General features: G+C 39.8%; 1 protein-coding gene across 4 annotated transcripts in view; it reads right to left on the reverse strand.

Moving 5' to 3' along the window:
• CIMIP1 (ciliary microtubule inner protein 1) overlaps positions 1-9,844 on the reverse strand; it is a 59,715-nt gene extending 49,871 nt beyond the window's left edge. For all 4 annotated transcript variants that reach the window (XM_034433085.3, XM_034433086.3, XM_034433088.3 and 1 more), the window contains exon 1: positions 3,249-9,844. In XM_034433085.3, coding sequence (XP_034288976.1) covers positions 3,249-3,295 — 47 coding nt within the window. In that variant the 5' untranslated portion in view covers positions 3,296-9,844. The remainder of the gene's footprint in view (positions 1-3,248) is intronic.
• Positions 9,845-27,961: the final 18,117 nt, after the last annotated feature.

Consider the following 27,961-nt stretch of genomic DNA (forward strand, 5'->3'; position numbering starts at 1 on the left):
GGGTTACCTGTGGGACTGGCTGTCTCTACTTGTCCTATAAAATCCAGCACAGCAGTCATGCTTCAGGTCACTTCCATGAAACAATGCCACTTAGTGAGACCCAGGAGTCTATCTTCTTTGTCACCATGCCTCCTTTATGGGATATCTCCCAAGATTCAGACAGTCCCAACTCTTCTATCTCTTTGGAAATCCCAAGGAACATTCCCCCCCCAAGTATTGGACTTCAATGTAAGATGAGCTTCTATAGAGCATAAAATCCTTGAATGAGATATATGTGGATGGGTCTCAGGTGCTATTATTATTTTGCTTATTTTGTTGGGCTTTCTGTTTATAGCTTTATTTTTAATTCCTGGCTTTATATTTTTATTGTAAATTGCCCAGGGTTGTTTTGGCAAATTGCATAAATTATATAAATCTAACAAATTCTCACTCTTCTTCTCTATATACTTGTAGTATATAGATATTGTACGTATCCTGCACAATAGTTGTAGTCACCCTAATGTTTTTACAACATTCTCTTATACACATTTTTCTCTCTCTTTCTGTCTCTTCTACTGTATCATTTCCGCTATTCTTTTTTTTTATAGTCCCTATTAGGCTCTTTCCATACAGTTCTTTGGTAGCTTCCATATCAACATTCTTTATATGCACTTTGCATTTGTTCACTTGGAAGAGTCATCTATTCCAGTCAATCCATGTATTTATATTCTAATAGTTTTTCAGACATGATCCATATTTTTTCTTCCCACAACCTTTCTACTTTTCCCCTCATTTTTTCCACTTCTTTTTCTTCTATGTCCATTTCCTCCCAACATATACTCTACCAGAGTAGAGTCAGTCTTACATTCAGCAACCTTTCAGCATTCTTCTTTATTAATTCTCTCAGCCAGTCATCACAAAAGTTCAAATGAATCATGCTTTCAGATTTAGACTTCTTCCTTTGCCAAGTGTACACATGAACAGAATTTACTTAAACCATGTAATTGAAAGAGACCTTTTCCTAAGTATGGAGTTCTGTGTGAAACCTTAGTACTACTTTTTAAAAGTAGATACTCACCAATGACTTAAAAAAAAAACTTTCTCACCTTGTTTCCACCCATTAACCAAAATAACCTTTTTCTCTTCCATTAATATGGAATGTGGCATATTTTTCCATAAATTGCTCCTTGTTATTTTTCATTACCATTATACAGTCTATAATCTTCTACTTTTACCCATACTCCCAACAGTATAGATGATGCTAATTCATACTTCCTGACATCATTCAGTTGATTCACTCTTAATTAACCTTATAGCTTCAGTACATTTTGTATTATTGCATGGTTGAATCACACAAGATCATTCGCATTTTTCCTTCCCCTTTCTCTCTCTTAGAAATGTAATGTTTTTATGAAACTATTTCCTTTGTCTAATTTCCTTTAATTCAAACTCTTCACCACATACTCATTCTACACTTCAAGTTACAATCTTCCATATACCATGGTTGTACCCAGAGAGCGCCATGGATACTGATCTCAATTGCTCATCATGATTTGGAGCAATTAAAACTTTTACATAATGCCTTTTATCTGTTGGCTAGGTTACCTGTCTCAAACATACCCATGCCTTATGTAGCATATAGTAGGATACAAGAATATTCTTGTATTGATAGTGATTATCAATGATAGTGATATCAGTTCTCCCCAAGCAATATACCAAAATGTATATCAATATATCAAAAAATATATCTTTAATTATCAATAAAAGCAATAAGCAGACAAAACAAAAAGCCTTAGTAAATTGAATTATTTAAAAGTACCAATTTACAATGATCATAAAATACTCTATAGCAGTGTTTCTTAATCTTGGCAAGTTTAAAGATGTGTGGATTTCAACTCCCACAATTCTCCAGCCAGCATGACTCCCCTATAGGGAGTCTCTATAGGGAGTCAAATAAACTGAGGATACCAAATTTAAAAAGGTGACTCTAGTTAGAGGCAACAGAGAGAAATATCATATTCTGTCAGGTACAAGCTACATTATTCATCCAATTTTTATGCCACCCTTTGAATAGAAGTACCTTCTTGAGCAAATATATCTATATAATAGAAATAGAAAACAACAGGTGGATGATTTAAAAAGTGGGGAAAAAATGAACTCCTAATATTCCAGACTTTTCAATTTATTTCTCTTCAATACAATTCTTAAAAAGAAAGTTTGATTTGAGTGTCCTTCTGGCTAAGGTTTTAGACTGTTGCCTTTTGAGATTTATAAAAAAGAAAGAAACTATGACAAGAGCTCTTAAAACATTGAGGCTGGAATCTTGAATGTAGAGTCAGTTTTTGAATTTGGCTGTCCCTGTGAAATGCTGTCAGTTTTAAAGACAGCTTTTTGCCTCTTGTGATAACTATACTTTTGTGTCATAAAACCAACTGCTAGAGCAATACTACAAAACTGTGTCATATTCAAGCACTTTCTTGTTTTCCTTGAAAAGTCATCCAGATTTTTGTGAGAAAGGACATGAGTGTATGTATTGATGTCTGTATATATAAAAATTCTGTGGCTTTGGGAAATTCTGTGATTGCTAGATGTTCAGATTTGGTATGGAGCATAAATAAATTTGGATTTCCCTAATCTGCAGCCAGCACCTCTGAAAGGTACCTTTTTGGAGACGATATTTGTGGCATCAATCTTTTGGGAAGTCTAAGATGACACCGGAATACCGATTCCTCAGTCTGTATTAAAACCTTACTGTCTTTCACCATCCTCTTTTTCACAGACATGTGGTATCTTCTCACATCTCAGTCCAATACAAATTAGCCACAAGGGAGTTAGAATAAACATGGGAGAGAGATACACTGGAATTATTTGGGTTCCTGAGTAAATATCTAGAGCTTGGAGACTTCCACTATGGTGGGAGTTGGCTTTCAAGATGTTCCTCAAGATGTCCTCAGAATCCCTAATCAACACACCTGGAGGTCATTCGCTCCATCAGAATACATTGCCCCACCCTTGGCACCCTGAAAGGACTTCAACAACTCCCCAAATTTTGGCAATTGCTAGGATGCCTTGGGAATTCTGGGAGTTGAAGTCCACATATGAAGGCTGATACTGGGGAAAGACAGTTAATATCCCCAGTTTTGGAGCAATTCGGAAAGGTGGGGTGGGGCCCCCGGGAAGCCACCCCATAGCAGAACACGGGGGGAAATTTAAAAAAAAAAAGAAAAGGAGGCGATGGGGTGGAGGAGATGGTCCAGCGGCGACTTTACCAGATCTGAGCTTCAGCCACGAAGTTGAGCTTGTTTTTCTGGGACATGGCCGAGGCTTTCTCGAACTAGCCAACGTCTGTCTCCGGCCAGGAGGAAGACAAACGTCCCACTCAGTTGGGGTCGGGTCCAGGCACAAGCCGGCGAGGCACAAGGCAGAGACGAGACGGGCTGGCGGGCTTGCCGCGGCGGCTTCCGTTGCCAGGCGACGGCTGGGCAACGCGGAGGGACGGAAGGTGGAGGCCGGGCGCTTCTGCCAAGGATGGCTGGATGGATGAAGTTGCTCCAGAGGAGGGCAGGGTCCTGGCTTCACGCTTGAGATAAGAGGGAGAACGAACAGTGGTCTGTGTGTGTGTGTGTTTGTGTGTGTGTGAGAGAGAGAGAGAGAGAGAGAGAGAGAGGGAAGGAGGGAGGGAGAGAGAATGAGAGAAAAAATGAAAAAGAGAGAGGGGGAGGGAAGGAGGGAGGGAGAGAGAATGAGAGAAAAAATGAAAGAGAGAGAGGGGGAGGGAAGGAGTGTGAGGGAGAGAGAGGGAGGAAGGGAGAGAGAGAAAGAATGAAAGAGAGGGAGAATGAGAGAGAGGGAGAGAGAGTGCGAGGGAGAGAGAGAATGAGGGAAAGAAAGAATGAAAGAGGGAGAGAGAGGGAGGAAGGGAGAGAGAGAATGAGAGAAAGAATGAAAGAGAGGGAGAATGAGGGGGAGAGAGAGAGAGAGGGAGGGAGAGAGAGAATGAGGGAAAGAAAGAATGAAAGAGGGAGAGAGGGAGGGAGGGAGAGAGAATGAGAGAAAGAGAAAAAATGAAAGAGAGAAAGGGGGAGGGAAAGAGAGAGAGAATGAGAGAAAGAATGAAAGGGAGAATGAGAGAGAGGAGGAGAGTGAGGGAGGGAGAGAGAATGAAAGAGAGAGAGAGAGAATGAAAAAGAGAGGGAGGGAGGGAAGGAGTGTGAAGGAGAGGGAGGGAGGGAGGGAGGGAGAAAGAGAGAGACAATGAGAGAAAGAAAGAATGAAAGAGGGAGAGAGAGGGGGGGACAGAGGGAGAGAGAGAGAGACTGACCCTCAGCCTTTGTCCTGTGTTTTCCTAAAGACAGTTTTTATTAGATCACAGGAGAACAGCTAAGATCCTGCTTGTGAACAACTTTTTCAGAACATCATCTTGTATTGTTTTAAAGCAGTTGGCCTTGCAGATTTAACACTTTTATTGCTTATTTAGCTGTGCAGAATTATCACATTTTCTGCCACGTAGAAATGTTACGGCAAATTCAAAATAATAATTTAAATGCTACATTCTAGCACTTAACTTTATAGCTCACAAACACATTTTTGTCATGGGGATTAAGATTCTATTGCTTACAAAACTTTTTTTATTCCATCCTTCACTTCTTACCTTTCTATGCTCAGATGAATTATACATTTTATTAAATTCCTGTTTACTTCAAATAAACAGATGTTATAAAGAAGCTTAACTTCAAGATTAACGTAGGATTAATAATAAATGAGAACTGTTACAGTTTATACCAGGGATGGGGGGGACTATGGCCTTTGTATGATCTGTGAACTTCAACTCCCAGAATTCCTGAGCCAGGAATTCTGGGAGTTGAAGTTCACAGATTGTAAAAGGACCATAGTTTCCCAACCCTGGTTTAAACGAAGCCTGCTTACATTTCGTGCTGCATTTACTTATATACTGAGTAAAAGTTGCCCCACAGTATAAATCAGTGCATCACTGTGTTCTCAATAGAAAACTGTTTTAAGAAGAAGGTGGATGGTGGACTATTTAAATGAAAAAGACAGTTGGCTTCATTTTTTGTTGTTGAAATGTTTTATACAGCCACTGCAAGATGGAAAAAAAAATGTTCTGGAAAGTTGATAGAAAGCCAAAAATATTAATACATTAGAACATAGTGAACTTTTTACAAGCTGTAAATATTTTCTCAGACTTTCAAATATAGCTAGGAAGTATGTTCAGCCATTCTTTTCTCAACCATCTAAAATCAGTGAATAATACACATTCACCCCTTCCTAATAATTTGCTTTGTTGTTTGCTACATATGAAAAATATCTTTCATTGAGGGGATTAATTGTGTAGCATTAGGGTCAGTAGTACTGTGAGAAACAGTTATGTGTGCCTCTGTCCATGAAGCATCATTAAGTCAGGATTTGGACTTCATATTTCCAGTAATTTAGCTCAACTTTCCCCCTTCTGGTGGCAATAAAAAGACTGAATTATATTGATTTTAATTGTACTGATTTTACAATCATATATATGATACTACAGGTAGTCCTTGACTTATGACCACAATCGAGCCCAACATTTCTGTTGCTAAGCGAGACATTTGTTAAGTGAACTTTGCTCCATTTTACGACCTTTTTTGCTATGGTGTTAAGTGAATCATTGCAGTTAAGTTAGTAACACGGTTGTTAAGTGAATCTGGCTTTCTCATTGACTTTGTTTGTCAGAAGGTTACAAAAAGTGATCACATGACTCAAGGACACAACAATTGGCATAAATATGAAGCAGTTGCCAAGCATCTGAATTTTGATCACATGACCATGGGGATGTTACAATGGTCGTAAGTATAAAGAAGGTCATAAGTTACATTTTTCAGTGCTGTTGTAACTTTGAACAATCACTAAATGAACTGTAAGTCAAGGACTAACTGTATACATAGTAGTTACAGATAGTCTGTTGTGGCCCGCTAGTGGTAGCTGATTCCGACAGTGAGGAAGCTGGTGAGGTGATTCGCCAGCAGCCTGTGCAGCTGGCACCTGAGTCAGACAATGAGGAGACTAGAGAAGATTTGGTGCCAGAGGCGGGGATTCAGCCAGGGCCTTCAGAACCTCCAGAAGCTCCCATAAGTGAAGAGGACGAAGAGGAGGAGCCTCTTCTCAATGTACGGGCGTGCAGGGCTGCCAAAAGGCAGAAGTGGCTCCTCAGGAGGAGCTCTCCTCGAGAGTAAGGCTTGGGGCTAATTGGCCACTCCCTTAGCCTATTTAAGGAGGAACGCCGACTGAAGCAATTTGCAGGGATCAACTTAGTTCACATACCTTCGTGTCTTGTCTTGCTTATCTTATCAGCTTCCTGCAAATTGCTTCTGGGCATTCTGCCAACCACAGTAAGCTTTCAGTTATTATTCTTTGAATTCTTGGCGGCTGTTAATGCAATTAATTAACAGCCGTTGTTGTAAAAGACTGGTTAATTCAGTAAACTAAGGTATGAACAGACTTTGTGTGTGCTGTGTTCTTTGTGGTCTGTAACTGGGGCAGAACATAGTCCTCGACTTAACAACAGTTCATTTAGTGACTGTTCAAAGTTACAACAGCACTGAAAAAAGTGACTTATGACTATTTTTCACACTTATGACCATTGCAGCATCCCCATGGTTACGTGGTTGAAATTTGGATATTTATGATAATTCCAGTGTCCCAGCATCATTGATCACCTGTTGTGACCTTCTGACAAGCAAAGTCAATGTTAAGTGAATCAGATTCACTTAACAACTGTATTACTAACTTAACAACTGCAATGATTCACTTACCAACTGTGGTAAGCAAGATCGTACAATGGGGTAAAGTTCACTTAACAACTGTCTCACTTATCAACAGAAATGTTGGGCTCAATTATAGTTGTGAGTCAAGGACTATCTGTATATATGTAAGCTGCGATGAGGGCTTAGATCAATAAAAAGAAATCAGGACAAATATAAACATAATGTAAACATAAAATCCAATAAATATGTATGTAATAAATGGAACAAAGAGGGCAAAAAATGGAAAAGTTATTTTGTTTCGAACTCAGAAATGAATCCTGTTCTAGAAATTTGGCAGAAGAGATCTTGGAAAATTCTGGGTTTTGAAAATCCAATTCAATCCAATCCAGAAACATGAGTAGAGCCACACTGGGTAATGACCTCTTTGTCAGACCTGGAAGCCATCTTTTACAGTTGGGCCTTCAGGCCTGCTACATTTTCTACTGTGGGAAATTGAGAGGGGGGTTTGTATAGAGTATGGGTGATATATAGTCAAAATAACATTCTTTTCTCAGAGAGTCAAGGCCATGGTGCCCTGCAGCTGCCATGAGGAGACTGGGAGGTATCTTCAGTTATGGATGGTGCCTGATTGGATCATGTGATGGACATGTGGGTGCAGGACAGGGACTTGAACTTTCTTTGGGGTGGGGAAAACCTGGAAGCTTTCAGATTCGGGTTTTGCCAGATGTGCCAATATGACATCTTCAGTAAAATGGAACTTTGAGGAAACTCAAGCCTCGGAGTCTTCTTTCATTGGGGGTGTTACCATGTTTCCCCGAAAATAAGACTCTGTCTTATATTTTTTTGAACCCTGAAATAAGCGCTTGGCCTTATTGCCATGCTCTCAAAAGCCCGATTGGGCTTATTATCAGGGGATGTCTTATTTTGGGGGAAACAGGGTACTTGGAACCCTTTTGCTCAGGTACTGTACCTTTCAGAGTATTCAAATCTGCTCTTCAAGTATGTTGAAATTGCTACAGTTGTGAAAATATTTGATATTTAATAATCTTGACTACCACCGTCAACCATCACATCTGACTCTGGAGAATCTGCCAGATCTTAAAAGATACTTCAACATTTATGGACATTCATCTATATGAAATTTTCAGGGTTTGATAGTGAGACTGTGAAACTGTGAACGTTCCCTGCCGTTACCAATGTTCAGCTAGGAAATGCTGCATTCACAAATGTTTTAGAAAAGAGAATTTAATAAAAGAACAGCTTATCATGTAAGAGTGATGGTAGATTTTCCAGTCCTAAAGCATTTCATCACCATTACCTTGTAAAAGAAGCCATAGATGCAACAGAGACAGAATTAAGATTCCCGCCCCCCCCCCCAAATATTTGAAAGAGGCTCATTAGTCCCATGATCCTCTGGTTGGGTGCATTTGAGAAAGTTTCTATTAATCAGCAAATGTTTCGATATTTCAACAAAATAACATCAGTGGTATATAATTTTGGAAAATGTACCTATAATAATTTTCTGGGCTCCATGGATTGGTCTCCTTTTTAATGCCAGTCTGAAGTAGTTTTTTGTGAGTCATTCAGCTTGCATTTCACATCAGGAGAGAACTTTTATTCCTTGTGTTCTTTTTGATGAAAAGCAGGAAGTCAAAGATATTTTAATGACTTTCATGTTTAACTTTCCAAATATATTATTGCGATATAGCAGTTTCTTCGCAGAATTGCTTAAAATGATTCAAAATAGCTAGCTAGCTAGCAAGATAGTTAGTTAGTTAGATAGATGATAGATAGAAAGAGATGGATAGATAGAAAGAGATAGATAGATAGATAGATAGATAGATAGATAGATAGAGAAAGAAAGATAGATGATAATGTACACAGAAATAATTTTATGCATGGCACATTAATAAGCAATGGTCCTTAGAAGCTTGCTGTCAGTATACCATATTCACAATAATCTTAACACAGATGTTATTCTATTGAAATTCTTTTAGATCAGGGGTGTCGTCACATCATCGTCACATGGCCTATCGTGACTTTTCCCCCCTTTGCTAAACCGGGCGTGGGCGTGGCCAGCATGTGACGCATCTGGCCTGTGGGCCGTGAGTTTGACAGCCCTGTTTTAGAACAAAAGAGCATCATTTTTTTTTCTCTTAGAAAATGTCAGAAAACATTACAATTGAAATTTTAGTTTGACTCCAGAATGCTATCTCAATATTTTCTATAAGAATGACATTGTCTATTTAGGTGCCAAACTGAGCTTTCATATTCTTGACGATGAATTATATTTTATTAATTCTCTAATGACATGTGCATTCAATTTGGCTGAATCACAGATCCAGAAGTTGCACAGAATAATTTGTACCAGATTATGAATCCCTAGTGAAAGAATGGATGGATTTGAAAATTCTTCATTCTCTGGTTCTTGGCTTCTGTGTAGTGTGTACAGACCATGTTTATTTATTTCTTCCTCAAGTTTTGCATTAATATAGAGCAGGGGATGGAAAATTAGGTTTCAGGATGCAACAACCTTAATCATGTTTAGGCCATTATTGGTCATACTATATATTGAGTTGGAGAAGTCATGGGGTTCAAACATGCTCCTTTTTACCATTTTTCCACATAAAACTTAATAATGCTAGTCTCTCATTAAATGGTTGAGTGTTGACGTTTTCTAGATCCTGATACTAGCTGATTGAATATAAAACTTGGTTATTTTAAGAAAATTCTGTGATGTTTAATTTAGAAATTCTGGTGTCTTTCACAGCATCATGTTTCGTGGGATTCGATAATAGAAGAGAATAAGATTACTATATTCAAATTTCTGGGCAAAATTAACTTCATCCATTTTACAGAATATAGAATAACAAAGTTGGAAGGGACCTTGGAGGTCTTCTAGTTCAACCCCACTACTCAGGCAGGAAGCCCTATACCATTTCATACCATCTTAAGATGAGATGTCATTATTTCTTTTAACCGCTCCTCCCTTGTGCATAATCGTTCCAATATCATTTCGAAATTGAACCTAGATCTTCCAACGTTAAGATCATCTGCTGGAGCAAATTTCATCATGTTTTGTTCCCAAAGGAAAAAAAGGGAAAAAAAAGCAAAAACCCAAAACAATTACAAGACTTTTTATAAGACAAATGTAGCTCAAAAGCTCTGTGGTGATTTCCAGGAAATTTGGAACCCATTGCTCCCTGCAAATTTCTGCTAAAAAATAAACAAGTTAGGATTTGGATTACTTGTTTATTTTCCTCATTCTTCCAAATGCTGCTCCCAAGCTGCATATACAGCTAATCCTCAACTTCTAACAGTTCATTTAGTAACAGTTCAAAGTTACAATGGCACTGAAAAATGTAACTTATGACCGTTTTGCATAGTTATAACCTTTACAGCATCCCCATGATCATGTGATCAAAATTCAGATGCTTGACAACTGATTCATATTTGTGACTGTTGCTGTATCTCAAGGTCCTGTGATCACCTTTTGCGACCTTCTGACAAGCAAAGTCAATGGGGCGTCATCTTCCCTGAATCTTTCTGCTGCCCAGGTAGACCAGGTAAGTAGCCGGGGCTCAGGACCCCGGATAGCAGCTCTGGTTGCAGTGTAAAATTTAGAAGAGTTGGTTTAATGTCAGGGTTCCAAGTAACATACCCATAGCAAACAAAACTCTGAGGCAGGCAATTTCCTCAAAGAATAGGTTTATTGGATATGTTGTATTGGCACAGACTGGTAAAAATTGACTCTGAATATTCCCACGGTTTTCACCTAATTAAAAGTAAAAGTTTGTCACTTTCTCAAAACAATCAGTCACATGGTCCAGTCAGGATATTGTCCAGTTGCTAGGTGACTCCAATCCCCTCCTTCTGAGCACCTGCAGGAATGACCTTGGTTCCCAAGAGAAAGTATTTTGCTTTGACTACAACACCCCAACTATCTCTATTCCCCCTCCCTATCCCCCTTCTCCAGTATGTCAACACTGAAGTCTCAAAATGGCCTTCAGGGCTGACAGTGGGGGTAGCCAGATTCACTTAACAACCAGGTTACTAACTTATCCACTGCAGTGATTCACTTAACAACCGTGGCAAGAAAAGTCATAAAATGGGGCAAAACTCACTTAACAAATATCTCACTTCACAACAGTAATCTGGGGCTCAATTGTAGTCATAAATTGAGGACTACCTGTGCTGTAGACCTGGATTGGACTAGGTTATTACTAGATAACTGTCCTGAATTAGAGTGAGTAATCTCACTTCCTATTTCCATTGTTTCTATGAAATGGAGTTTTTTTAAAAAAGGCTAAGTGATGGATGTCTAGTCATGATACAAGGAGCCTCCTTTTCATCATATTGAAATGCATATAAAAATGCTCAGACTTGAATCACAACATTGCTCCTCCATGTTGCTTTTTTTGGGGGGACTCCATCCGTGTGGGTGTGACGGCCTATTTCCAAGCATTTAAAACCGCTTTATTAATTGAGGTAATAATTTTGAGAGCTCTTTCGCATGAAGGGTGGGAAATTAATGCTTTCCATGAAAATTAAAGCAGAAAGGCATTCTGAAATGGTGAAGGTGATGTCACCACTCCTACGTAGATACCAATAATTTCCACGAATAATTCTTTGACAGTGAAACAAAAAGCGAATGCCATTAATTCATAATCTGGTGACAGCAGATTCAATATTCTTTTAAAGATAATGAACAGGCAGGGTAAAAACCCTTAATTGGTGATGAACTATGATTTTATTGTACAGGATTAAACTGTTACCTGGCAAATCAGACCATTAGTTCACCTCAGTAAGCAGGCATACCCCACCTACAGAAGCACTGCTAAATCAGAGATTTATCTTAGTTCAGCAACCTGGGGGATATAATTCTATTTCTTATGCTGGTGGAAGGATCCAGGGTTATCTCCCTCTGTTATATATTGTGAGCGATCATTGCCAAGGCCCACAACTCAAGTCCTTGAGCTCTCCTCCCTCCCTTATATAATGCCTAAAAATAATAACACATCTGACTATCCCAGGCCCTTGGGAAAGACTCGAAAGGTTTTTTTTTTTTGCTTTAATTTATATGCCGCCCTTCTCCGGAGACTCAGGGCGGCTTACAATGTGTTAAGTAATAGCCTTCATACTTTTGTATATTTATACAAAGTCAGCTTATTGCCCCCACAATCTGGGTCCTCATTTTACCTACCTTTGAAAGGATGGAAGGCTGAGTCGACCTTGAGCCTGGTAAGATTCGAACTTGCAGTAATTGCAAGCAGCAGATGTTAATAACAGTGCTTTAGTCCACTGTACTACAGGCTCTGTAGTTGGACAAATCCAGTCTGAACATCTGGCTGACTTGGCAACAAACCACCAATAACAATACAGGTAAGTCCTCGACTTACAACAGTTCACTTAGTGACCATTCGAAGTTACAATGGCACTGAAAAAAGTGACTTGTGACCATTTTTCACACTTATGACCATTTCAGCATCTCCATGGTCAGGTGATTTACATTCGGATGCTTGACAACTGATTCACATTTACGACGGTTGCAGTGTCCTGGGGTCACGTGATCCCTTTTTAAGACCTCCTGACAAGCAAAGTCAGTGGGGAAGCCAGATTCACTTAATAACCGTGTTAGTAATTTCACAACTGCAGTGATTCACTTAACAAATGTGGCAAGGAAAGTCGTAAAACGGGGCAAAACTCAACAAATTTCTCACTCAGCAACATAAATTTTGGGCTCAATTGCGGCCGTAAGTTGAGGACTACCTGTATTTCTTAGGTTTTGTTTCCTAAGCCCCAGCAATGCTAGCTTGCACTACATTCCAAATGCTTCCCCCCCCACCCCCACCCCCCCGTAGCCCAGACAGGCTGGAACATATCCCAATACATCAATGTAGAGGGAGGATGCTTGATATATTCTCTGAGTTTGGTTGTTTTCTTGGAGATGTGCCCTGATGATGTCACTTAGTTTGGTAGTAAGATGTCAGCAACAAAACAACCACGCTCAGAGAGCGCCAAAGCTCCTACAGTTCAACGATGGCTTACAAATAAAAAGCTATAAAAAAAAATACAATTAAAAACAAGGTTAAAAACATATTTGAAAAACCAGAACTAAAAACAAGCTAAGAGACAGAGGGAGCACCCTCAAACCACTAGCCACCCTCAGCTTTGAATACCATTCTCCGATCCCCATGCCAGTTGGCAGAGCGCCAGGTCTATAAACTAGAGGTGGGTTTCAGCAGGTTCTGACCAGTTCTGGAGAACCGGTAGTGGAAATTTTGAGTAGTTTGGAGAACCGGTAAATAACACCTCTGACTGGCCCCGCCCCCTATTCTCTGCCTCCCGAGTCCCAGCTGATTGGGAGGAAATGGACATTACTTCCCCTGCCACGCACACCAAGCTACAGTTTTTTAACCGGTAGTTAAAAAATTTGAATGCCATCACTGCTATATACTCTTCTGGAATGGCATAAGAATGGAGACCAACCTCACTTCTGAGGGCACGATGTTCCGTAGAATGGGGGCAATAGCTGAGAAGGCTCTCTTCCTAGACCCTACCAGTAAAAATTCTTTTAACTGGCAGGGTCTGTGACATATCCCCCCCCTTTTCTCTAGCATGTGTGTTTGTACATGTCTCTGTGTGAGTGTATGTATATATATATATATGTGCATGTATACATAAACAGTATATACACACACACACACACATTGTGATATGTGATATAGTGAATATATACCAAATATATACCTAAGAGCAGTGGTGAAATCTAAAATTTGTTACTACCAGTTCTGCGGACGTGGCTTGGTTGGGGGGGGGGGTAATGTGACTGGGTGGGCGTGGCCATTTTTTTTTTACTTTTAAAAGCATTTTTTCTACAACCTCTTCGGCGAAGAGATTGTAAAAAAATGCTTTCAAAAGGCTCTGACGATCCCAGCTGAGTTGCCTGATCAGCAACGGCTTTTCAAAAAAGTACTATGAAGCTGTATACAAGTCTAAGTGCCATTGCTATACATATTCATTATATATCGCATATCACAATGCTATAGAAGAACAAGGTACCAGACATCCCGATTTGGCTGAAATACTTGCATTGTTTCTCAGCATCTGGTCCTAATTCTGTTTATTTCTCTATGTGTTAAAACCCCTATGTACGTTTTTTAATTTTAGAAACAGATACTCACAAAATGGCTCAACTGAAGCAGTTCAGATACAAACAGTGACTCTCAATAGAATATATTTCTTTACCATTAAGGTATATCTCTGGGCGCTGTTCAAATCTGTATAATCCAGCCACTGAATTTTTCAAAGCGCTGATAAATTTTTTATTATTTGAACTTGCAAATGTAATATTTTGACTTGCCATTAAATATTTAAGGAAATTTGTTCTAGATACGCAAATATAAAATGTTAATTTGCATTTTAAAAGGGGGAAAGTGTATAATAATTTGCAAAGGCTGCATATGTGATGCTTTTTTAAGACTCTGCTATTGAATATGAGAATAGACAGGCAATTTAAGAAGCTTCCAAGTTATTATGGAGCTTGTGAAGTGTTACTTCTTATATTATCCAACCTTGTTTGTCCAATATATTTAAAACATGCCATCTGAAAGATTTGTAATTCCTGAAACAGCATGAGGAATGAAAGATGAAGTTTCCCCCTGAAATATAGCAAATATGCCTAGATGGTTAATCAAGACAAGGACTACAATATGAGAAGAATGCTTTTCTTGTATTCTGAGTGACTTAGTCTTCCTCAGCTGATGCCCATTATATTTGCAGGATTGTCTGATGCCCTAATCAGCACAGGCATTGTAGTGGTTCAATTTAATTTTCTCAGGTTTGGTGCTTTCCAGACATGTTTAGATTATGAGTGTCATCTTTCTCCACCAATTTACACATTGGGTGGGAATATTGGAAGTTAAAGTTCTAAACATCGGGAGGACACCAGAGTCGGGAAAGCTGGCCTAATGATAGTGGTAGCCCTCTTTCTTCTAATTTCTTCTCCACAAGTTATAAAAATGATTTGTTTAAAGTCTCAGATTATATTATTCCTGCTACACTTCCATGTTTGAGGTTACATCTGAACCTTGGTCTCATCAAATCTAGTCCATCACCTTGACCTTTACACATACTCTCAGTATCTTTCAGCTTGTATTATATGAGTGTTCCATAGTAGTCTTGGTCAGTGGTGGGATTCAAATAATTTAACAACCGGTTCTCTGCCCTAATAACCAGCTGGGTAGGTGTGGCTTGGTGGTCATGTAGGCGTAGCCAACTCAACATCACTCACGTCAATGAGCACTTCACCTTAACTGTTACAATGTAATAAGGGTTAACCAGAGAAGCGGTTTCTGTAAGCAGGGCAATAAATATTAGGCTAGAAACAACACCAGAATATTTCCTTCCTGCCTTCCTTACAGGATTAGCCCTGTAAAGTGGAAAAAAACAAAATAAGATTTCTTCCAACAACCGGTTCTCCGAACTGCTTAGAAGGTTAACAACCGGTTTTCCCAAATAGGTGCGAACTGGCTGAATCCCACCACTGGTCTTGGTTCCGAAAATCAAAATGGCTGATAAGATTATTCTATGAAACTCAATTCTACTTAAGTAGTAACTCAATGCTTCTTAAATATCACTTAAATATAAGCCAACAGTGTGCAGCAACAGCCAAAAAAGCTAATACAATCCTGGGTTTTATAAACAGAGGCATAGAATCAAAATCACGTGAAGTATTAATACCGCTTTATAAAGCCTTAGTAAGGCCACACCTGGAATACTGCATCTAGTTTTGATCACCACATTACAAAAAAGATGTTGAGACTTTGGAACAAGTGCAAAGAAGAGCAAAAAAGATTATTAAAGGCCTGGAGACAAAAACGTATGAAGAACGGTTGCAGGATTTGAATTTGGCTAGTCTAGAGAAAAGATGAATTCATTTCGATTGGTTGGAAAGGAGGAATCCTTGATGGCTAATCTGTCATATTTGAGTTCATTTACAAATATATATGCTGAAACCAAGTGACATTCAAAAATAAGCTCCCTTTTTATGACTCTGTAATCCATTAATTTAGGGTAGAGTCGGGGCAACTGGATGGAGCTGAATATTTACTGGCCAGATACCCTTCCTGATGCCATGTGGAGTTCACAGCAGATTTTTTCTCTTTGAACCCTAGGAGAGAAACATCTGCCACTACCTAGGATTGAACTCTCAACCTTCTAAGTGGTAAGCAAGAGTCTTTACCACTAGGCTACTACACCACTCAAGTGACATCCAAAAACGAAACTTAAGAATCTACTTCCCTAGGTGCTGTTAGTTTGTCCCAGTGTTTGTCAACCTCAGCAACTTTAGGTTGAGTGGACTTCAACTCTCAGAAACACTGGTTTATAGAACTGAAAATTTTGCTCTGCTTGATTTTCTGTTGTTCTGTCTGCTCCTTTCTCTCATACTGCAATTCTAAATATATTCTAAGGTGCAGGGTGCTTACAACAGGGAGAATTGCAGAAAATCAAGATGGCAGATAACCTACATAATTTATTCTTGGTTACACCTCCTCTCCTTTCATCAGCATTGCTGCTTCAATTTTTAACCAGGCTGTCTGGTAAAAAAGGACAATTTCAGGAGAGAAAGAGCTGGGGTTTTCCGTAGTCTTTTTTTTAAAGTGAAAGGCTTGGTCTTCTTTTTTTCTGGTACAACGTCAAGGAAAGTGTAGCAGGAATAATATAACCTGAGAGGATCACAAGGGCCAAACAGCAAGGTATTTTAAAAAGAATCTTTAAACCCTTTTTACCATAAGGAAGGCTGAGCGCCAAAGAGCCTTGGTGGCGCAGTGGACTAAACTACTGCTGTTAAAGTAGTACTTAGCTGCCAGTTGCCTGCAATTACTGCGAGTTCAATTCTCACCAGGCTCAAGGTTGACTCAGCCTTCCATCCTTTCGAGGTAGGTAAAATGAGGAGCCGGTTTGTGGGGGCAATAAGCTGACTTTGTATAAAATAGAACACCGCTCCGGGTGGGGGGGGGCTAAAAGCCCTACTAAGCAGGTATATACAAAAGTATGAAGGCTATTGCTTAATGCATTGTAAGCCGCCCTGAGTCTCCGGAGAAGGGCGGCATATATAAATTGAACTAATAAATAAATAAATAAATAAATAAATTGAGGCCTTTGAACTCTGGTGCTGGAGAAGATTCCTGCGAGTCCCTTGGACTGCAAGGTGATCAAACCGGTCAGTCCTAGAGGAGATCAACACTGACTGCTCTTTAGAAGGCCAGATCCTGAAGATGAAACTCAAATACTTTGGCCACCTAATGAGAAGGAAGGACTCACTGGAGAAGAGCCTAATGCTGGGAAAGATTGAGGGCAAAAGAAGAAGGGGACGACAGAGAATGAGATGGCTGGATGGAGTCACTGAAGCAGTAGGTGTGAGCTTACATGGACTCTGGGGGATGGTAGAGGACAGGAAGGCCTGGAGGAACGTTGTCCATGGGGTCACGATGGGTTGGACACGACTTTGCAACTAACAACAACAACAATCCTTTTTAAAGAGATTTGGAAGAAAAAGAAATAAGTTTCAGGAAATAAAATATTGCAGAATGCCTCATATGGTAGGAAGACAGACTGAGAGGAACATCCTGTGCAACAAAGCAAAGGTACACACAGCTAGGATTCAACAGGTGTTCAGCATTTGTTTGCTTGCTTAATTGTATTTATAAATTGCTTTCTAGACTTTGGGGAAATGTGTTAAAAAAGCTAAACAGCGTTGGATCTCACCACATTACAAAAAAGATATTGAGACTTTGGAAAAAGTGCAGAGAAGAGCAACTAAGATGATCAAAGATTAAAACATATGAAGAACGGTTGCAGGATTTAGGTATGGCCAGTCAACAGAAAAGAAGGACTAGGGGTGACATGATAGCAATATTCCAGTATTTGAGGTGCTGCCACAAAGAAGAGAGGATCACCTTATTTTCCAAAGTATCAGAGGGCAGGAGAAGGAACAAAGAATGGAAATGAATCAAGGAGAGAAGCAACCTGGAATTAAGTAGAAACTTCCTAAGAGCGAGAACAATTAACCAGTGGAACAGCTTGCCTTCAGAAGTTGTAGGCGCTTCATCATTGGAGGTTTTTAAGAAGAGACTGGACAGCCACTTTTCTGAAATAGTATAGGGTTTCCTACTTGAACACGGGGTTGGACTAGAAGACCTCCAAGGTCCCTTCCAGCTCTATTCTGAATTCTTGAATACTAGGATGGCAGACTGCCCAGAGATTCAATATGTCTTGACTGAGGGCAGATTAAGAAGCTGAAATGAGATCCTGAAAGAAAGCAATGGGCACCTACTTCCCTAGTGGTGGGATTCAAATTTTTTTACCACTGGTTCTGTGGGTGTGGCTTGGTGGGCATGGCATGGCTTGGTGGGCGTGGCTTGGTGGTGTGGCAGGGGAAGGATACTGTAAAATCTCCATTCCCTCCCCACTCCAGGGGAAGATTACTGCAAAATCTCCATTTCCTCCCGATCAGCTGGGACTCGGGAGGCAGAGAATAGATGGGGGCAGGGCCAGTCAGAGGTGGTATTTACCGGTTCTCCGAACTACTCAAAATTTCCGCTACCGGTTCTCCAGAACTGGTCAGAACCTGCTGAATACCACCTCTGCACTTCCCCATTGTTTTCATGTAGGTGGATATGCCCATGTTCAATTTGATTTGAGGTAGCCTTTGTGTCAGGGAACCGTGATGGCTCAGCAGTTAAAGATGCTGAGCTTGTCAGCTGGAGAGCTAACAGCCCGGGTTTGAGACCTGAGTTCCATGCAATGGGGCAAGCTCCCATTACTTGCCCCAACTCCTTCCCAATTAGCAGTTCAAAAGCATGCAAATGCAAGTAGATTAATAGGTACCACTTTGGTGGGAAGGGAACAGCATTCTGTATGCCTTTGGCATATAGCCCATGCTAGCTACATGACCCTAGAAATTGTCTTTGGACAACACTGGCTCCCTCGGCCAAAAAACAGAGATGAGCACTGTGCCCTAGAGTTGGACACGACTGCCAGGGAATCTTTTATCTAGAATCTTACAAGTCTGAACCCACTTCCCACCTTCTTTATCTTTACATTTCAGAGAACTGGGGGGGGGGGGATTTTCCCTTCTTTGTTGCTTTTTCTACCTCCATTCCTTCTGTGGGCTGAGATATCTCTTACCTGGCTCTTGCCCAGATTGCAGCTTGTCCTCCTGTCTCCGAACGTTACTCTCATAGCCAACTAAACTTTGTTTCTTCTTCACTGACAAACAAACCAACTTCCTTCTACTTTTGCATGAAAATCTGGAATAGTGGCCAGGGTGGTAGGGATGGTCACAGGGATCAAGCAGTAATTTTTAAGAATTTATTGGGAACTGTCAGCGAGACTATATTAAACAATACAGATAACAATATCTGTCATAAAAAAGCCAAGGGGAAAGGTCCCTTTGAGAGAAAAATCTGAAAGCACTTTCATATGATGATGTACACTTCTGTCTCTACCACTTAGGAGCCAGGAGGGATTTTGTATAGTTACATATTCTGCTCTAATTGTGCCCATTCCTAGATCCCTAGTTGCTCATGCATTACTCACCTCCCACTTGGATTATTGTAATAAAGTGTTCTTCAAACTTGGCAATCTGAAATGCAGGGAGTTTAACTCCCAGAATTCCCCAGGCAGCATGCTGGCTGGGGAATTCTGGAACTTGAAGTCCATACATCTTCAAGTTGCCTAGTTTAAAAAAACAGAGCCATAAAGCATTCAAAATGCCCTGGGAAAGTTTTAGAAGCTACAGTTTTGCTGGCACAAAATAAGACAGCCTGGGCAATTATGGTGTATCCTGTTATTAGCAATAGCACTTAGACGTTTAAAGCCTTACAGTGCTTTACAGCCCTCTCTAAGTGGTTTTACAGAGTCAGCATATTGCCCCCAACAATTTGGGTCCTCATTTTACCCACCTTGGAAGGACGGAAGGTTGAGTCAACCTTGAGCCTGGTGGCATTTGAACTGCCAAATTGCAGGCAGCCAGCAGGCAGCAGAAGTAGCTTGCAGTACTGCACTCTAACCACTGCGCCACCGAGGCTCATCAGAGATCTCGTTGCATTGTTACCAGTTGGCTTCTGAGTGCAATTCAATATATTGTTTGTCACCTATACAGCCACACGTAGCTTGGAAATTTGAAGGTCTGTTTTTGATCACAATCATTTGCCCATCTGATCAAGCAAGGTCAGTTTGCTCCAGGTTCTGTCTATACAAGAGTGTCATTTGGCAAGATCACAGAAGTGGGCATTTTCAATCCCTGGCCTCACATTTTGAAACCCCTCATCATAGAGATCTGGTTTGGCCTTTCTCTCCTAGGTTTCAAGAGAGCAGTTTAATACTCAGTTGTTTCCATCTGGCAGAGAAGGAAGCCATATTGTGAGTGAAGGTTGGAATCGGATGGCCCAATGACTTTGTTTACTTTCTGGTTATTATTTTGATGGTATCAATTTTGTTTATATTACAGGCGGATTTATTTATGGTTTTTGAGCATGTCGCTTTTTTGTTTTATGCTGATCTTGATTGTTAGTTGCCCAGAGCCTTGGGGGATTGGCGGCATACAAATAAAGCGAGCAAGCAAACAAATAAATAATGTTTACTGTAGATAAGTCAATATACCATAAATTAAGTTTTCCCCATTGTTTTGATCAAGGAGACCTATCTTTTCAAAGTGTCTTCATTTTCGGTTATTTCATACAGTATATTGCTCCCAATATAGATTTCATCGTTATGAGCTGCTTACAAAATTCAGTTGCAGTGACTAAGGAGCTCTGTGGGAAAAAAATTTAAAATGTTAAAGATGAAATGTATTAGCATGCCATTAAGCAATCAAAAGCAAGTGATTGATCTTTATTGTCTTACAGAAATATCTTTGCAAATAAACAAGAAGATTGTTTTTTTTAGCAACTCATTTGAGCTGCTCAATTTATTTTGTGAGAGGCTCTATTGTCTCCCACCCTTCTTCATTTCCTTCTGTTATGCAGAAGCCAGGATGTTAACATATATAATTTAGGAGAATATCTGGACTCTGATCCTGGAACAAGGAAATAAATAGACATCCTGTCATTAGCACCAATTAAACCTAGATCAGAGTTTTAATGATTGTAGGATTATGTGCCCCTCTTTGAGAGACATCAGCCCAGTGTGCATTTCATTCAAAAGGATCAAATCTGATTAAAATCCTCCCAAAGTATTATGTACAGTATGTATGCTTTGACTGAGCATCGTACAGTTTCATATGCTAATGAAATGGGTTCAGGTCAAAAAGTGAGTTATATTCAATGAAGACCCAACATTTTAAGACGAGATAAGCTAAAAGAAATGGTATTTTAGGTCCAAAACCAATTGCAGGGCTAGCATTTCAGAGGGAGAAGAAAGTGGACGGGCAGGAACTTTAAGACCCGCGGTGGCGCAGTGGTTAGAATGTGGTACTGCAGGCTACTTCTGCTGACTGCCAGCTGCTTGCAATTTGGCAGTTTGAATCTTACCAGGCGGTTGATTCAGCCTTCCATTCTTCCGAGGTCAGTAAAATGAGGACCCAGATTGTTGGGGGCAATAGTCTGACACTGTAAACCACTTAGAGAGAGCTGTAAAGCACTGTGAAATGGTATATACTGTGTTTCCCTGAAAATAAGCCCTTCCCCCAAAATAAGCCCTCCCCGAAAATATTTAAATGCATGCGCAGCCAGTCCCCACCATTTCCTCCGGGGAGACAGAGCTGGAAATCAGGTAAGACGGCAAGAGGATCCCTGTCTTGCTCCACACACCCCAAAACAATAAGACCTCCCCAAAAGTAAGGCCAAATACTTATTTTGGGGTTCAATAAAATATAAGACAGGGTATTATTTTTGGGAAAATATGATAAGTCTAAATGCTATTACTATTGCTATTAATGTGTATAATGTCAAATTGGTCAGATTGAAAAACCAGAAATTATGAATGTGGCCTGGAAGAAATCATTTCTTGACCTGGAAGAAATGTTGAATAAACTTACATTCAGTGTAATATGATCTTTAGGTTAGCATACTATGACTGCACTTCTTTATTATTTTTTTCTGCCATGCAATTGTGGCCATTTCTTGGAGATTGCCTGGACAAGTCTCTGCAGTTTTCTTGGCAAGTTTCCCTCCCCCAGAAATGGTTTGCCAGTGCCTCCTTCCTAGGGCTGAGTGAAAATGACTGGTCCAAGGTCACACAGCTGGTTGGGTGCTCAAGTTAGGACTGAAACTCCCAGTTTCCCAGTTTCTTGTCTGATGCCTTAACCACTACCTCAAACTGGTTCTGCACTTCTTATCCAGGTATAAATCAAATGACATCCACCGGTACTTAGTTGATCTGCATAGAATCGCTTTGGGAAATTTCTGAGCAATTCTACTTGGGGAATAAAATATTCAGGGGATGGCATAATATTGCCTAGTCCAGGTGGATGGCAAACATCTATAACGTTGCAACCCAATGAGCATATGCAAGGACTTTCAGGAAATGGGAAAACAACACTAATTGGCAAGATGGTAAGGTGACTCTATCCTTCTCAAACTTGCTTTCTGACATTTTTGGTAAGATGCCAACTGAATCCTGGCAAGACTGAGTGGCTTTAGGTTTTGATACCCCTGGTTCTGGGACTATACCTTCTTTGGTACTAGTTCGGGTTCCACTGCCTCAGCCCCAACTAGGTCCGTGCACAATCTAGGGTCCTTCTAGATTCACAAGTCCTGCTTGATGAACAGGTGGTAGTCGTGGCTAAGATGGCCTTTGCACAACTTTGTGTTGTGCACCTAGTTGCACAGGTTCCTAGATCAAGGGGCCCTACACATGGTCACTCATGCCTTGGTCACCACCTGGTGATAGATAGATAGATAGATAGATAGATAGATAGATAGATAGATAGATAGGGGTAGATGAACAAAGAAAGGAAGAGAAAGAAAGAAAGAAAGAAAGAAAGAAAGAAGAGAAAGAGAAAGAGAAAGAAAGATTCTATAAATAAGGACAAAAATTAGAAACTTTCATAGAGCAGAAGGAAAATCCTGATAAATAAAGGTGGCAGAATGTTGCATGGATCTTCCACTTTGGCAAGTAGTTTTTAAAATATTTTAAAATAAAGGATTCTTTTATTATTTTTAAAACTGAATTAGAAAGACTGGAGTTGATTCTATCTTTTTTTCTGAGTGTCTAAAACTTTCTAAACTAGAGAGCAATCACATTCTGCTAGAGAATGGTTTACGTACGAACTATGGTGTTTCTTCTGCAAACAGTATGTGTCAAAGGCAAACATTTGACTCATTAATAATAACTGGGACTGTGGCTGAAGAAGAAAGTAAGAACTATATAAGAGAAACTCTGAGAGTTCATTGCTTTTCTACTGTGAAACATGGGCCTGAGATGAAATTATCCGATGTTATATACAGGTTCTTGGTTTTGATGGGAGAAGTTCAATTTTGGAAAAATTCCCTGAGAGATACCTTTACCAAGTTTACCTTTACCTTTAAACCACATGGATAGAAAATATAAAATGATTGACAATATAGTAGTGGGATGCAGCAGTCAGGTAGAATGGCACTCAATATGCTATTGAGGAAACTGTGGATTTTTCAGTGTACTAATAAGGTTTATTATATGGCTAGATTAAAGCCTTTGAGACATCTAATTGCTGATGTTGCCATGTCGGAAAGGAAAATCCAAAGCTACAAAATCAGGAATGTAGAACATAAGATACACGAATATAGGAAGCTGTGCACAGTGGAAGATACAATGAATTGACTACATGATTTCATCAAGGCACTGGTGAATTGAGATGGACTGGAATTGGACCTTTTCAGTATCAACACCAACATCAGTTTCAGACATCAACAATAATACATTGTTTACGCTCAGGACTTAAAAAACAAAGACAGGATGTCATTGCTTTCTTACTTAGGTAGGACATGGCAAGAACAGTGTAATCAGTGATCAAATAATATCAATTAATTTTGTGAACAACTCTTTATGCTCCAACTATCTAAGTAGAAGAAGAGGAGGTTAATGAGTTTAAGGATTGTTCAATGACAGAACATGAAGCAAGATGTACTGCTTGTAGTTAGTGATCAGAATGCCAATGTTGGAAATAGTAAGAAGAAAATGTAGTTGGCATAGGAAACCAAAATGAAACAGGATAATGACTTACATACTGCCAATCCAATGATTTCTTCATTGCTAACACAGTTTTCAGGCAATCAGAATGATACCCATATGCTTGGACATCATCAAATGGGTATATAGAAATAAAATTGACTGTGTTATGGCTAAAAGGAGGTGGAGGAGCTGAGTTATAGCATCCCAGACATGGGCAGGTGCTGAGTGTGGAACAGATGTTCATGTGAAAATTCCAAGTTAAGCTAAAGTGGATGAAGAAAGTCAATTAATTCCTGCAATATGAACTTAGCTGTATACCCAATGTTTTCAATGAGAACATCATGCATTGCTTTGAAGTCTCCAACCTCATAGATACAGAACCAGAGGAACGTAAAGAAGTTACTCTGAAAGAATGTAGAAAATGTCTGGCAAAGAAGAAGAAACAGAAGAATAGCAAACTGGATGTCAGGACAAAAGAGGGACATTCCCAAGAAGAGAAGAGAAGTCAAAGAAGACTAAAAAAAAATCTCAGGAAGGAATTTAACAAAGAATTTCAGAAAGCTATTGGAAGAGACCAGGAGCAACATTGCAACATTTGTAAAGACATTGAAAGGAAAAAACCAAAGTGCATTTCCAAAAGATCTCTGAATTCAAAAGGAAGTTCCAGTCTTGAACCGATATGCTAAAGGATGCCAATGGACAGAGATTAACTGATTCAAAGAAAATCAAATAAAGATAGAAGGAATATACTGACAATTCTGTACAGTGCAGTGGTGGGTTTCAAATTTTTTTACTATCGGTTCTGTGGGTGTGGCTTGGTGGGCGTGGCATGGCTTGGTGGGCGTGGCTTGGTGGGTGTGGCTTGGTGGGTGTGGCAATGGAAGGATACTGTAAAATCTCCATTCCCACCCTACTCCAGGGGAAGGATACTGCAAAATCTCTATTCCCTCCCCACTCCAGGGGAAGGTTACTGCAAAATCCCCATTCCCTCCCGATCAGCTGGGACTCAGGAGGCAGAGAATAGATGGGGCGGGGCCAGTCAGAGGTGTATTTACCAGTTCTCCGAACTACTCAAAATTTCTGCTACCGGTTCTCCAGAACTGGTAAGAACCTGCTGAAACCCACCTCTGGTATCGTGGAAAAATCAGCATCCAAATATTTATATTCCCTACTTACAATAATCTAATAATCTAATACTAGTTAGATCAGCTTTCTAGTAATTTCCTCATTGTAGGTCTATCGGAATTGATGGAATGTCCACAGAAATATGATAAGCAACTGAAGAAAAGGATTCTAACCAACTTGTGGTAGAAAATATAGAGAATGAGACAGTGGTCAACAGATTGGAGCTGGTCATGCTACATGCCAAGATCAAAGGACGGAGACTAAACAGAGCATGCAATTTCATTCTCAGTTTCACATGCTAGCAGAATCATGTTTTGGATCATCCAACACAAATTAGAGACCCACATCGAGATGGAAATGCCAGATATTCAAGATTTATCAAGCTGGCTTTAGGAAAGGTCAAGGAACACATGTCATTATGTGGAAGCATCTTGAATAATTAAAAAAAACCCCACCTCAAATATCAAAAAGAAGGCAGAATGTAATTACAGAAAGCCCTTGGACTGTGTTGACCATGTCAAGCTATGGAATTTGCTTAGGAAAATGGGAATCTCAGGACATCTCATTGTCTTTGTATTAAATTTAAAAACCAATCAGGAAGTCACAGTATGGACAGAATGTGATGAAGCAGACTGGCTGCAGATTGCCAGAGGAGTGAGAGAAAGATGTTTACTCTCCCTTTACTTATTTATCATAGATGCAGAATATTATTGGGGGAAACTGGATTGGAGGAAGATGAGCATTGTTTTAAAATTGGAGGAAGAAACATAAATACTCTGCATTATGCTGATGACTACTCTGATGACTAAATATGCAAATTGTTGTTGTTGTTAGTTGCGAAGTCATGACCGACCCATCACAACCCCATGGATAATCTTCCTCCAGGCCTTCCTGTCCTCTACCATCCTCTGGAGTCCATTTAAGCTCATGCCTATTGCTTCAGTGACTCCATCCAGCCATCTCATTCTCTGTCGTCCCCTTCTTCTTTTGCCCTCAATCTTTCCCAGCATTAGGCTCTTCTCCAGTGAGTCCTTCCTTCTCATTAGATGGCCAAAGTATTTGAGTTTCATCTTCAGGATCTGGCCTTCTAAAGAGCAGTCAGGGTTGATCTCCTCTAGGACTGACTGTTTTGATCGCCTTGCAGTCCAAGGGACTCGCAGGAGTCTTCTCCAGCACCATAGTTCAAAGGCCTCAATTCTTTGGAGCTCAGCCTTTTTTATGGTCCAACTTTCACAGCCATACATTGCAACTGGGAAAACCATAGCCTTGACTATACGCACTTTTGTTGGCAGGGTGATGCCTTTGCTACAATAGCACTTAGACTTATATACCGCTTCACAGTGCTTTACAGCCCTCTCTAAGTGGTTTTACAGAGTCAACATATTGCCCCCAACAATTTGGGTCCTCATTTTACCAACCTCGGAAGGATGGAAGGCTGAGTCAACCTTGAGACTGGTGAGACTTGAACTGCTGGCAGCTGGCAGTCAGCAGAAATAGCAGAAATGATCTGTATGCTTTAGTAATAAAAGACAAGGAGCTCAGTGAAAAAAACAGGGCTAAGATTAAATATAAATAACGACCATTGGTACAGCAATCAGTTTTAGAATTGATGAAGGAGATATTGAAGTGGTGGATAGATTCTGTTTTTTAGATTAAATTATTAACAGTAAAGGAACAAACAGTCAACAAATACATCAGAGACTAGTTGCCTCTTGAAAAAGCACCTTTGGGACAGGAGTCTCTTGCATTGCTTCAGAGTGGCCAAGGCACATGATTGCTCACTGATAGTAAGTGGATCCTCCTTCCAATTTGTTTTAGTTTTTTTTATGATAATAAGGCTTTCTAATCTAAGGATCGGCATTTAGGGCAGCTTTTTGCAAGCAAAGAAGCTTTTTTGTATTTTTGTATAGGTAATCCTTGATTTACAACAGTTCATTTAGTCACCATTCAAAGTTACAAAGCCACTGAAAAAATGTGACTTATGATCATTCTTCACACTTACGATTATTGCAGCATCCCCAGAGTCATGAGAGGCTGGGTGAGGCGAAGTGTCCCTTGATGTGAGTGACATCAAGTTGGCCATGCCCACCTAGTCACATGATCACCCAATCACACCTACCCAGCTGGTTATTAGGACAGAGAACCGGTTGTTAAATTATTTGAATCCCACCACTGAGTTTAGGACTGTGTAGGCTGTTAATTCAGGTCTGGGAAAGCTCGATATTGCCAAAACTATCCCCTCACTGCTTCTTCAGGTCCACATTCCATCGGATTTGACAGAGGTGTCATGAAGACCTTAGGTAAAATAATCAGGTGGTGTGACGTATTTACCACTGTTCGTTTTTTAAATTGTACTGTTTAAATGATTAAAGGGGACTAGCTGTTTTAAATATTTATTTATTGTTACATTTATTTGCCACGTGTCTTGCTACAGGTGACTCTTTTAGAGTTGTTGACAGAAGAGTCTTATGACCAAATAAGCAAGATTTTTTGAAATCTGTTTTGTCTGAAAAGTAAAATTCATGCAACATTCCAAGCCATAATAGAAAAAAAAAAAGCAACATCGGTTCTTTTTGGCCATATTGTTTGTTTATATATAAGTAAATAATTAGCAGAACTGAGAAATCGGAACAGATAAGTTTAGCTGGCAAGGAACTTAGAAGTCTATGAATACAGAGACGACGAAGAAGTCGGTAAAGAGAGTCTAATTTGTTCAGACAGCAATTATTAAAGTTTTCACAGTTGCATTTCTCTAACCTTTTCCTCATTCTTTCACTTCTCTCTACTTCCTCTTAAAAGTCATTATATGGTAGGAGAGCAAAGCAGCCTGGGGAGGTGATATTTTACCATCATCTGTGCTATTAATGCAGCTAAAAAATCTTTAGACTGGGGGAAAAAAAATCAGACAGATGCATCTCCCAGGTTTACATGTGCCAACTCCATCT

Source organism: Pantherophis guttatus, chromosome 3 (genome assembly GCF_059756535.1).
Source record: "Pantherophis guttatus breed Tessera chromosome 3, ASM5975653v1, whole genome shotgun sequence".
Taxonomy (NCBI): domain Eukaryota; kingdom Metazoa; phylum Chordata; class Lepidosauria; order Squamata; family Colubridae; genus Pantherophis; species Pantherophis guttatus.